Genomic DNA, 13,047 nt, shown 5'->3' on the forward strand with positions numbered 1-13,047 from the left:
TAGCCGCCTGCTCCAGGGCCATCCGGGCTCACATTTGGGGAAAGTGGGTCATCCAGCACTGGCACTACAAACCCAATTGATTTATCCAGAGACTAACAGAGGGATACGGGGCGCGCGGACAGGGAGTCACTATCTGGGTACCACCGCCTCCACCTGCCTGGTCCACTCGCATGCAGGGACCTGAGCAGCAGGCCAGCCCCGGCCCCGCCCCTCGGCCCCGCTCCGGCGAGCGGAAGTGACGCACACCCTAAGCCATTTCCGGCCAGCCCGAAACTAGGAAGAAACTTGGAGCCGCCGAGGTGTCCGGCAGCCCCTCTCCGCTGCTCCCGTGCCCCGTGGCCCGGGCCGCGCCGAGCTGTCGGGAGCCCAGGCCATGGGGCAGCCCGGGCCGTCCGCAGTGTGAGGCGCGGGGCCTCCCGCGGGCTCCCTGGACGGGCCGAGGGCGGGCAGGCGGGAGGCGTCGTTCCAGCGGCGATCCCGGCCGCTGCCGCCCGCCCAGGCTCCCGGCATCATGAACATAGACGTGGAGTTCCACATCCGGCACAACTACCCCTGGAGCAAGCTGCCGGCCAACGTGAGGCAGGTACGGAAGCTGCGGACCTGGTCCCGCCCCGCTGCCACCTGCTCGCGCGCCTCTGGGCTCACTCCCGGCCTTGCCCCGGCTAAGGGTCTGGATTTAACCGATCCCAAACCCGCGGCTGGGGAGGGGGTGGCCCTGGGGCCAGAGGGGCAGGATGGGGCTGTTGCGAAATGGGATGGAAACCACAGGACTCGCCTGGCGCCTTCGCACGCGGTCTTCGTTTCACCAGGCACTAGGCTAGACACCTTCGAAACAAATTTGAAACACAGCTCCTGATCTTCAGAACTTGGGGATGGTGGCAAAGGGACGAGAAACAAATGACTGCGTTACAGGCTGATAGCTGCTCACACGAACCAGCATCATAGTGTAGGGGCGCGCACAGAGGAGGGACTCAGAAACTGTCAATGGAGCATCAGGAGAATGTGTAAGAGAGGTATTTAAAATGGGTTTTAAAAGACAAATAAGAGATAGCTAGAAAAGAGGGGGATTAAAGATTTTCCAACGAGAGAGAAAGTCATTTTGAAAAGCGTAGATGAGCGAAAGCGTGCTTTCACAATCTGGAGGTGGGGCTTGGTTAGTGTTTGGGGGTGGGAGCTGTCAGGGCCGGATTTTGCGGAGCTTTCCTACTTTCTTTTGTTGGGCTTTAGCCTCCCGACGAGGTGGGTTTATTAGAGATGTTGCAACAAGAGAGTGACAAGGAGGTTTGGTCTTTTTTTTTCCCTCAGAAGTAGTTCTCAAATGCTTGAGAGTCATTTTTACTCAGTTTTGCGGATATCTGTTGAACACCTGCTGTGTACTATGCCTTGTTTGAGGTGCCGGTGATTTGCAGCAGTCGACACAAGGAAAGCCCTGTCTTCATGGAGCTTACGTTTTAGAAAAGAAAGCCAGTAAACAAATGAGTAAATACATGATAGGGGGAGTGGTGGTGAAGCTTATGAAAGGGAGTGGTGAGTGCTGTATAGAAAGCACTGTTTTTCTCTGGCCAGTGGTTGGCCTTTAAGTTCCCACCGCATTACTTGGTTGGGAGTGAAATTCTATTTTCCATTGGTTCTGAACACTGGCATATTTGGAGGGTTTGGGATGGTGGTGGTGATGGTATACAGATTGTTACTTTGCCGCAGCTCTCAGCTTGGGGTCTTAGTTCCAGGCAATGAATAATTTAAGGTTCTGGCAGTGTATCATGTGGCAGAGAAAATGCTTTCACTTCAAGATATCAAAAACACAAGTGGAAAGATAAATTTAAGGAACTCTGAATCCTTGGGTGGCAGTGGCCGCCCTTGTGACATTAATCTTGAACAGGAAGAAGAAAGCTCTAAAGCTGGAGGAATCAGCTTCTCTTGTTAAGCTTGAATGAGGGCCTTGATGGACACTTTCGTCTTTAGAGTTTTGTGGCATATGGCAAGACAACTGGAAGAACCAGTAAGCCTTTGTTTCCATGTTTACTCTTCCTTTCACAAAAATAAATGTAGCTTGATAGACAAGAGATGGATGATTCCATTATGCCCAACAAATAATCGATCTTAACTAGTATTGGCAAAGCCTTTCTAAACCTTAGTCACAACTATTAAAAATAATCTCCAAACAGTGTTATAATCTGGTACAAACATGACATTAAATTAAAACTTCTTTTGGTAACATCAATTAAAAGAATTGATATTTTCGCTTAAGATAAGCTTCCACTTGTCGAAGGTGTTGCAAAACCCCTCTGTACAAGTTATTTCATGGACTTAGCCTTGCTCTGTTTTCCTAGGTCAGGCTCTACCTTGGTTTACTACATCAGCTTTTTTTCTGGTCTCTTGCCTTCAGAAAAAGACCCTCCTATCCATTCCTCATACTCTACTGGGGTGAGGTTTCTAAAATGCAAACCCAGCCCTTTTACCACTTGTTGCCATAGATTACTTGTTGCTTCTTGAATCCAGATATTAACTCCTCCAGGAATGTTTCCCCGACCTAAATCTAGAGTAGTTGACCCCCAGCACTGTATTTCTTATCTATAGGGCTGTAGTTGTCTTCCAGTAAATATTTTTGGAGTGAAGGAATGATAGCATCAGTTTGAGATTTTTTTTCCTGGAGCTAAAGTCAGTTTAAAAGTGGGGAATAGTCCTTGTGTGAAAAGAATTTGGGTGTGTGTGTGTGTGTGTGTGTGTGTGTGTGTGTGTTAACAGATACTAAGTACTTTGATAAGAGTTTCCATTAAGTTTTGAGGCATTTAATTTGAAAGTGATTGATTTCTGAAAGCTAGGGGAAGGTGATTCAGATTTTTTTTTTAATTTTTAAAAATTATTAAAATTTTTTAAAATGTAAATAAGATGAAAGGTTTTTTTTATTTGTTGTGAGCTATACTTGACTTCCAAGAATATATTAAAAAGTTGTGGATCACACCATTGTTTGAGGATTTGGGGGGGATTTTTGAGGATTTGAGGATTACTGGTAAAACTATAGGTTTACCAGTATTCATTGTTCAAAACAATTCATAGTTGTTTTATTTGAAGGGAGATTTTATGATGTGGTTCTGTGTGATCCAAGGAGGGTCAATTAAAAAAAATACTACGTACTTCTTTGAGGGGGGTGCATATTGGGACAGGATTTGTGGAGCAAAAGCTTTAGAAAAAAATGCGTTTATGCTAATCTGATGCACAGTGGATGTTTTGCAGCCAGTTTCTGTGGCACTCCATCTGTTACAGTTCCTTTTATATGCAGCCCAGCTTCATTTGTCAGACCTGGTTGGAATTTCTGCAGGGTCAGCACTGTCTCAGAGTAAAATGACCTTTCTTTAGTTATAGAGGCAACAGTGTTTTAAAATGTGAATGGTGGGAAATTTGGGGTAGGAGTGGAAGAGAAGGCAAAGAATCTTTGTGAACATAGCAGTTAATATTTTATGTACCAGGGTAGTGAAGAATAGAATCAGCTTTTAATGTAGCTTTTAGTTATTTGTGTGAGCACACATGTATTGATTAGAACCAGTCATCACTTAATGACTATGGCAAAGACTTAGATGTTTAATAGCTCTGTTCTCTAATTAGCTTACAAATAACAGGGCCCTTATATTTTATGTAAGTGGTTTGATTTACACTTTTTATCCTGGAGTTAACCAGGAACAGAATTTTAAAGGAGGAAAATGGTTGTAAGTTAGGATAAATTAAGGGACGTATTTTGAAACAGAAGAGCAAATCCTCAAGTTTGAGAGTTGTTAAGATTTTAGCAGATTGTCTGCTGTGTGAGTGAGTGTGTGTGTGTGTGTGTGTGTGTGTGTGTGTTTTGTGTTCCTTGAGAAAGAGACTTTTATTTAGCAGTAGAGCTAGAGGAGATCCTTTAAAAGTTTTACAGAAAGCCTGGTATTTTGAATCCCCTAAATATCTTCAGTCCTGAGCTCGGCTTTGGGGCTGCATCAGAGACAGGAGAGCAGTTTCTCTGTGATAAACTTGAACTTCTAACTACCTGCAATGTTAAAGTGGATGAAAATAACGTAAGCACATACATTTCAGCATTTTAGTTTTCTCACATTATGCCCCTTTTTTCTTAAAATGGTACCCACCAGTAGTTCCAGTTATGTACCAGTTAGATATGTTTCATCTGCCTAATGAAGATGGTCTTAAATGAAAGTGTGTATGTGGACATTTACCTTGGCTCTCAAAAACCTACAAGTAAGAAGTATAGTCACTGAATCCTCTGATCTTTCCTGTCATTAATCTCTTCAGTTCAGTGGCTCAGTCGTGCCCGACTCTTTACGACCCCATGGATTGCACCACACCAGGCCTCCCTATGCATCACCAATTCCCGGAGCTTGCTCAAACTCATGTCCATCAAGTGGGTGATTCCATCCAACCATCTCAGACTCTGTCGTCCCCTTCTCCTGCCTTCAGTCTTTCCCAGCATCAGGGTCTTTTCCAGTGAGTCAGTTCTTTGTATCAGGTGACCAAAGTGTTGGAGTTTCAGCTTCAGCATCAGTTCTTCCAATGAATATTCCATTAATCTCTAAGATGTTTTTTATAGTATATTGGAACGATCATGGCTAATAATTAGAAGGGGGATAGCAGTCACATATTAAATGTACTTTATGGTCTCACATTGAATGTAATGTTAACTCTAATCAGACCAGCTTATACTTTGCTTTCATGAAAAACCAATTTTGAACTTAAAACACTAAGTTCACAGCTAGAAAGTATTTTGCTCATTAAAAAATATATTGGAAATTTAGACAACTCTATTTTCTAGAATTGTCTAAATGTTTTCTAATGAGACCATTAGATGACATTTTTAAGAAATAATCTTATTTAGAGGTACATTTGAAATATATATTCCTCAGAAATCTTAATTTTTAATAATCATAGCCTTCACCTGTAAGTAGTTATCAGACAGGGATTTGTTCTTAGTGGCTATTCTTAAATTTTAAAAAATGAAGGTGCAAGGAACCATCCATCCCCATTCACACAAATTGGAAACCGGCAAGAAGGAAATTTTTTATTAGTAAAATTTAGTTTTTTGTTAACTTAAGTGCAGTTACGCTTTCTGACTGCTCTTTATATATATATATATATATATATATATACACACATACACACGCACATATACATATATATAAAATACTTTAGATACTGTCAGTTAATCCTTTTAGAAAGGCAGATTGAAGATAAACCCATTTTTTTTTTCGCTCTAATACCATTGCAGAAAAGTTTGTATGATACAATTTAAGAAAACCTTTACTCAGTTCTTGAACTTAGAGATTCCAGGATAAAATTAGGGGGCATGGTATTGAAATTTTAAGGATGGAGAATACTGTTGGTTTAGTTATTTTAAATCTATTTGAATTTTTTTTTTAGAGTCTTGGAAATTCACAGAGAGAATATGAGAAGCAGGTTGTCCTGTATAGTATCCGCAATCAGTTACGATATAGAAACAACTTAGGTAAGTAGAGCCATTTTTACATTGAGATAGAATTGACTGTTACTGAGTTATCATTTTCATAAATCTATCTTTTCACCATATTTCATAGCACTGAAATCATTTCATGTACAGACTTTGTGGAATTCTATAATGACCCATTACACGTAACAATAATTTGCATTAGCAAGTAGATTTTTCCTTTTAATTCCAATGAAAATTATTTTTTAGAGTCTTGTTTATAGATTTATTTTACCTATAGAATACTAATTTTGATTCAGATGTCCTCTTTTTTACTGTATGTGAGAAAATATGCCAGAAAGAATTGCATTTCTTCTTGATTTTTGACTTTGAGTTTTTTGGGTTTTTTTTTGTTTTCTGTAAATTTTCCAAATAATGTAACTTTAATGAAGCCTCTTTCTATAATAATTGGAACAAATTTTAAACATAATTGGTTCCATTTTTTTTAACTTCTCTTTTTTAATGTTTGCCTTTTTAAAAAAAAATTTACTTTACTTTACAATACTGTATTGGTTTTGCCATACATCAACATGAGTCCACCACGTTTGTACACGTGTTCCCAATCCTGAACCCCCCTCCCGCCTCCCTCCCCATAATGTTTGCCTTTTATTTGTCAGATTATTCTGTTGCCCTGCTGATCTTCCCTCCCATTTGTGCTCTTATTTTAAACATAGTATTTCAGAGAGAGGTTTTCTATGTGAAGTGTGTATTCTATGGAACTCAGAGGTCTTTTTACATTTAAAGCACAAAGACCAGCAGATAATTTTTTAAAATAAACTTGATTGCACAGAAAGCTGCCGTTCAGATCGGCTATTTTGTAAAGCATCATAGTAAGGGGTTGGATGGTTTATAGCTTATGTTTTGGGCGGGGTAGGCATTCCATGCTCGCTTTCTTTGCTTTCTGATTTGTTAAGAACTCCTTTTGTACTTATCTGTCCCGTTGTGCATTTTACCTACATTCTGTGACGTCTGTTTCTTGTGCTGTAATTGTTTCTTTGTTCCAGCTTAGGTTGTTTGAGTTGTTCTCTTTCAGTTTACATATTTTTAATTAATACCAGCTTGTAAAGAATTTAACATTGCATTCACAATACTAACTTGTAAAGAATTCAGCATTGCATTTACTAGTAAGACGTCAAATAAAACTGGAGAATTTCCCTTTGTCTCCCTCCCAGTTAAGCACGTCAAGAAAGATGAACGCAAGTACTATGAGGAACTGTTGAAGTACAGTCGCGACCATCTCATGCTGTACCCTTACCATTTATCAGACATCATGGTGAAAGGCCTGAGGATAACACCGTTCTCATATTATACTGGGATCATGGAGGTGAGTTTGCAGGGTGTATGAATCTAGGGGAGGGGTGAGACTTCACGTCACGGACACTTTGTGAATGATGCACCCAGCCACAGTGGACATTGTTTCTGAACTGATAGTGTAAAAAGGACAGTCGTTTACAAGGTAACTGTTGTGCTACAAGTAGTTGTGCTTAGCAGTGTTTTCACAGCGGGAAGGTATCTGTTCTTATTCTGTGTTCTTGAAGATGTTGTTGACCCCTTGTAATCAGTCATTTATGTTAGCACAGTTTGTATAAAATTCATTGCTTTTAATACATGGTTAAGGTTGAAAATGTGGCTGACAGAATTGAACATTAAGCTCTGAAGCTTAATGTATTTAGCTATTTGCTACCTGTAGAAAGAATCATTGATGATATAGACTCAGCAGTATATAATGCATGTGTCAGAAGACTAGAAATATATTACTGGTCGTGGCTGCTAATCTTTCTGTGATTATTAACTTTTAGATGTTAGCCTTTTTCCAAGGGCAGTGTTTAGGCTTGTGTTGAATAGCCTTAAGTACTAGTTCATATACTGCTTTTAAGGGAGCTTTATGTAAAGATGGGCAGTATTTATCTGGTATTCATTGATGATTTAATTTTGTTTGAGTGCTGCTGTTCTGGGCTCACTAGCCCCTTGAAGAGCAGAGGGCACATAGAACTGAAGAAGCTGGGCGCCTGCAGGATAAGGCTGCCTTCACAGGAGCTCCCCCTACTTGTCTTCTTAAGCCCCCTTTTCAAGGCACTGCTACCGCCCCGTGTCTCCTGTGTGTCCCTGTTTTGGAGGAAATACAAAGTAAAGGTTGAGGCCTGGCAGCTGAGTTTCTGTCAGTCCCTTTCCCTGGAACCAGTGCAGTATAAAGAAGGTGGCAGCTGAGCAGTGTGTAGAATAGTTGTTGCTGTCTCTCTGATTATTTTCCTGGTGTTGTCCACAGGTTTAGGGGAGATAACAGAGTGAGATTTTGTCCAGTTTCCAGCTCTCAGTTGCATCCATATGCTTGCTGTTCTCTGGTTTCTGTTCTTAAACCACTGGGTATAACTCCTGGGTTGAAAACGGGTCTTATCCCCACAGTAAACAGCTGGTTTATTACTGGAGAAACAGATGAGGGTTGGAAGAAGCCAGATACTGACTGTGTCTGAGTTGCTCGTTGTGACTTGGAGGAGCAAAGACTCCTTAGTCGTTAGGCTTTTGTTGGCAACGCTGTGACCCACTGTCAGGCCTTCTCTTGGGATTCTCTCTTGCCCTGGGGTAGGAGTCTAGGATCAGGTTTGAAGTGTGGAGAGTCGCAATCCTGAGCTCGAAGGGAGGTATTCCTTGCATAGCCTCTGCAGGGCAGAGGTTGCAGGGCAACTGTCTGGGCTTCATAGCGCTGTGAGGAACCCAGAGCTGAGAGCCTGACCTTCAGTTCTTAGACAAGAGACCACGTGGTCTGTGCCACTGTGTGACCTGTGTGCACTGGGTTGCCAGACTCTGATCTCAGTGTTCTGTGTAAGGACATTTGCATTTATCATTTACTTTTTTTTCTTTTTAAAAGGACATTATGAACAGTGAGAAAAGTTATGATTCATTGCCAAATTTCACTGCTGCTGACTGTAAGTATTGCTCTGAGCCAGGTAATGGTTAGTGTCTGTGCACATGTGTGCTCTTATCTGTGTTGTAAGGTGTGCATTTTAACGTGAAGGATGAGAACATAAGCAAGATTCTTGATAATTTTATCAGGTGGTTTAAGTCAAGTATGAGATTTAGTTTTTAAATGTCTAAGAGAGGGATATTTTGGAGTGGAAGAATCAGGCAAATGGGACTAGTCTTTTTCTAGAGAGTGAAGTTCCTTTTCATACTTGGGCTATGGTGTATACTAAATGAGGAAGAAAATTCACTCACAGTATTTTTGCAGCACAGTACATGGTTTTTACTAACAAAATTAGCTGCTTTTTAAAATTATACTTATTTTAATGAAGTGTGTCTATTTGAAATGTGACAGTTTCTGTTGTGTTAAGAAGAAACTTTTGCTGAGAAGTACATTTTGACTTCCTGGAATTCGGAGGACTTCTGCTTTGAAATTTTTTTCTCATTTAGCACTGTCAAAAGTGTCAGCATGAATTTATCTCTCCCAATTGGTTCTTCTGTATTTCGTTTGAAGACTTGTTTTTAATTTGATCCTAATTGTCAGTAATAATCAAAAGAAGAATGAAAGTCAAAAGGTTTTTTCCTAGTAAACTTGTGTGTGTACTGACTTTTCAAGATGTATTAAATGAATTTAAAAGAAAGACTCTTTCTTTTAGGTCTAAGGCTTCTTGGCATAGGAAGAAACCAATACATTGATCTGATGAATCAGTGCAGATCATCAAAAGTAAGCTAGTTGTTTCTCTTTCTCATTTCTTGTCCCTCTTATCACACAGTCTTGTTAAATTTTTAAGTGGTAGAAATAATGAATTGTGATTTTTTTGGATCAAATAAAGTATGCTTAATATAGAAATAATACAACAACAACTCATCAGTGTCTCTAGGTTATAGCTTAAGTGCTTATTGAATTTAAAATCTTTAAGGTATAGGACACTTCATTTATTTTTAAAAATCTGCTCCATTGATCTTCTAACCTAAGTCATTCCGCCCCCAGGGTTCAGTTTATGAGTGAAATTGATACACATTTTCACCTGGGTTTCTTTTGAATATCTGGATTTAGATTCAGATTTAATGATAGTGTTTTGAAGTAATTTATTTTGAAATAATTTAAGAATGACTTTCTCCATTCAGTATATCTAAAATACGTTAGATTTTAAAACGTGAGAATTTTAAAAGGTATTTAGCCTGTTAGAGAAGGAAATGGCAACCCACTCCAGTGTTCTTGCCTGGAGAATCCCAGGGACGGGGGAGCCTAGTGGGCTGCCATCTATGGGGTCGCACAGAGTCGGACACGACTGAAGCGACTTAGCAGAAGCAGCAGCCTGTTAGAAATTATCTTGTTATAGTATGATTAATAAAAAAGAAAATAGTAATTTTAGATTGATTGCAAATTCTCAGATATTTGAACCATTGCAGAAATTTTTCAGAAGGAAAACGGCGCGTGATCTTTTACCAGTAAAGCCAGTGGAAATTGCCATAGAGGCCTGGTGGGTGGTGCAGGCTGCATATATCACGGAAGATGACATCAAGGTAGGTATCTTTAAAACATTTTTATTTTTAAAAATTATATGTAACTATAGTTGCAGAAGTCTTTTTGAAACGTGACACTATTTAGTGTTCCTGAAGGAAATTAAACTTAAATTCAAAATTGTAAATGATCTCAGTAGGCGATATTATTACATTTCGAAAATACTCTGTATTAATGAGGGAGACTTGATGTGGTTCTTGTACAGTCATCTGGGGATTTAATTAGATGGATGTTTCATGTACAGTTGACATGATGCTGTAACTACCAGCAGTAACATTGATAACACTTTTTGAGTGCTTGGTGTGTGCTCAGGGTGCCAGGCACTGTTCCAAGTGCCTTTTATACTGTCTCATTTGACTCGCATAACAACCCCAATGGTGTGGGGTTGTTTGTAGCCTATTTCTCATGTGAGGAAAATGAACACAGAGAAGTGAAGTAATGACTCCAGTCACAGTAAAGTCCGGGGTTTTAAATCGGACAGTTTGCTGTGCTCTTAAATCACTGTTGAAATGCTATACTCAAGTGTTAGGTGCTTGATAGAGCACTAAGGTCAAGATCAAGGGAAATGCTGTTTGCAGTGGTCAGACCACATTTGTTACAAGCTGTATACGTTTAAGAAGAGATGTTGATTTAGAGGAAGGAGGTGGAGCAATAGATGAGGTGCCTAGAGACCAGTCATATCCCTGTGGTTGAAGGAATTAAGTGAGCATGTGGACTTCTTTTTAATTTGCGTTTTATTTTACTTCCAAGGACAGAATAAATCCAGTGAGAGCAAGACTTAGAAATTCTGCTTCAGTGCATTTACTTCCAATTAAGATATCAGATTGTTTCATAAGATAGTGGTCTTGTCACTGATAATAGTCCTGTGGCAGTGAATTAGCTTTTGATTTGAGAGATTCACAATCAGTATGTGGATCAGATTCCAGTTCAAAAAGGGTGAATGAATATTAGTATTTATTAGTGAACATGTTACTTATCAGCAAGTATTAGCACTTAAAATTACTTTGTTTTGTGAGTTCCGTTGGTAGCATACTTTGGCACCTTAGTTGATGGTTATGTGCATAGCCTTTTCTGTTTGAAGTCTAGAGTAAAGAATGAATATAACAGGTAGTTCATATAATTAATGACATACAGTCGTTGGTTTAAACGTCAATAGATTTGAGGAGACTTATCAATTAGTTAATTTGGACAGAACTTAATTGAAAATATTTTGCTTTTCCTAGATATGCACTTTGCCTGAGAAATGCGCTATTGATAAGATCATTGATGCAGGCCCTCAACTCTCTGGATCACTAGATTACAATGTAGTCCATAGTAAGTGGTTAGTAGAAATGGTCTTCTGTCAACATAAAAACTTATTTTAAGCCATCAACAATTAGCAGCAATTATTCATCAATTAGACAAGAATAGTAATGTTTCCTAAGGTGTGGTATTGTGTGAAATGTGGCCTTTGTCCATTGTTTTCCAGTGTGGCTGTAATTAGTCACACAGATTAGAAATTTATGTGAATGAATCATAAGAAAAATTTTGCAGTTCTGAGCATTTGAGGGAAACCAAGATTTTGAAAGCTTTGATAATAATTTTTTTCTTCTGTCTTGTCTTTTTACATACCATTAAGTTGTAAGAATCTTTATGGAAAATCAAGAATAAAGTTTTTATTTTATTTTTTTAACTACTAATGTTTACTGTTTCATCTAAAACGAGATACTTTTGCTTCTATAGGTTTATATAACAAAGGATTTGTTTATCTGGATGTACCAATCTCTGATGACAGTTGCATAGCAGGTGAGTATGTGGTAATATTTCTCAGTGTTTTTTGAATGACTGCTAGGTGCTGGGCACTGTATCACCCTAATAAGTTAGACACACATCATCCTGGGATCTTTGTGTTAGAATTTTTCAAAGAAAACCGTTTTTCCTCATTACGTTACAGCACACTGTGGTGATTTTACTTAAATTCCTTCTTTTTATTTTTATCTTATGGTGTAAACACTGTATTAAAATAGAAATCCAAGGTAAATTTCTTAAAATCCTAAATCAAATCTGTCTTTATAAATTTATGTCACCTTTTAAACCTGTTCACTGCATAAGTTTCTACATGTATTCGGTAATATCATAGAGTTGTATGTTGTTCGTTTTTATCAGACATATCTGTCTTATTTTTTCATGTAATGACTGTCTTTTTTGGCTTATCTCTTCCTCCCTTCTTCACTCCCTCCCCAAGTTAAATCAATATTAAGACCCTTGTATATTTTAGTTTGGGGCTTCCCAAGTGGCTCAGTGGTAAAAAAATCCTCCTGCCAGTGCAAGAGACACAGGTTTGATTGGGGAAGGAAATGGTAACCTGCTCCAGTGTGCTTGCCTGGGAAATCCCATGGACAGAGGAGCCTGGTGGGCTACAGTCTGTGGGGCTGCAAAAGAGACACCACTTGGCAACAAAACAAACGAACAAGAACAGCAGTGTTTCAGTTTACTAAACCATTACTCTGTTGCTGGTTATTTAGATCATTTCCTTATTTATCTGTTTTGGTGATGTGGTTAACATCTTTGAACACAGTAGAGCTTTTTTTCTATAGGTTAGATTTCTTACCAATTTGTAGAAGCACTTGGTACATTAAGGTTATGTGTTGTAAATGTGTTTTCCATCATATCTTTTAGCTATTCTTGTTTGTGATATCATCTGCATTCTAAGATATTTGTATAATCAAATATATAAAGAGTCAAAAAATTTCCGGAACCTTACTGTTAACCACTGAGTGATAGGGCTTATTATAGAAACGCTCCCTCACATCAAGTGGTCATGCTCCAGTGTGTCCTGACCTTTATGTTTTATTTGTATTTACATGTGTTTATGCCCAGGCCTTCCTTGTCCTTTATTTAAAAAAAAATTTTTTTTTCTTTGCTATTTTCAGGTATTTTTCTTTACTTTTATTAATGTCTTTTTGAGTAGGCAATAATTAGGATTATAAAATCCTAAACTTACAAAAGAGTATAAAAACACCTGCTTCTGATGCCTGCCCTGAGTTACTCAGTTTCTCTTGGCCACTACTGCTAAGTTGCCTATATACTCTCTCAAAAACAT

General features: G+C 39.0%; 1 protein-coding gene across 5 annotated transcripts in view; it reads left to right on the forward strand.

Moving 5' to 3' along the window:
• Positions 251 to 13,047, forward strand: part of FAM91A1 (family with sequence similarity 91 member A1) — a 41,748-nt gene continuing 28,951 nt past the window's right edge. For 3 of the 5 annotated variants that reach the window (XM_018058541.1, XM_018058542.1, XM_018058544.1), the window contains exons 1-8: positions 266 to 583; positions 5,401 to 5,485; positions 6,655 to 6,806; positions 8,349 to 8,406; positions 9,097 to 9,164; positions 9,836 to 9,967; positions 11,189 to 11,279; positions 11,688 to 11,750. In XM_018058541.1, the coding sequence (XP_017914030.1) occupies positions 512 to 583; positions 5,401 to 5,485; positions 6,655 to 6,806; positions 8,349 to 8,406; positions 9,097 to 9,164; positions 9,836 to 9,967; positions 11,189 to 11,279; positions 11,688 to 11,750 (721 nt within the window). In that variant the 5' untranslated portion in view covers positions 266 to 511. Of the gene's footprint in view, positions 584 to 5,400; positions 5,486 to 6,654; positions 6,807 to 8,348; positions 8,407 to 9,096; positions 9,165 to 9,835; positions 9,968 to 11,188; positions 11,280 to 11,687; positions 11,751 to 13,047 lie in introns of all 5 variants that reach the window. The other 2 variants (XM_018058543.1, XM_018058545.1) reach the window with 1 other exon arrangement.

The sequence above is a fragment of the Capra hircus genome, chromosome 14 (genome assembly GCF_001704415.2).
Source record: "Capra hircus breed San Clemente chromosome 14, ASM170441v1, whole genome shotgun sequence".
NCBI lineage: Eukaryota > Metazoa > Chordata > Mammalia > Artiodactyla > Bovidae > Capra > Capra hircus.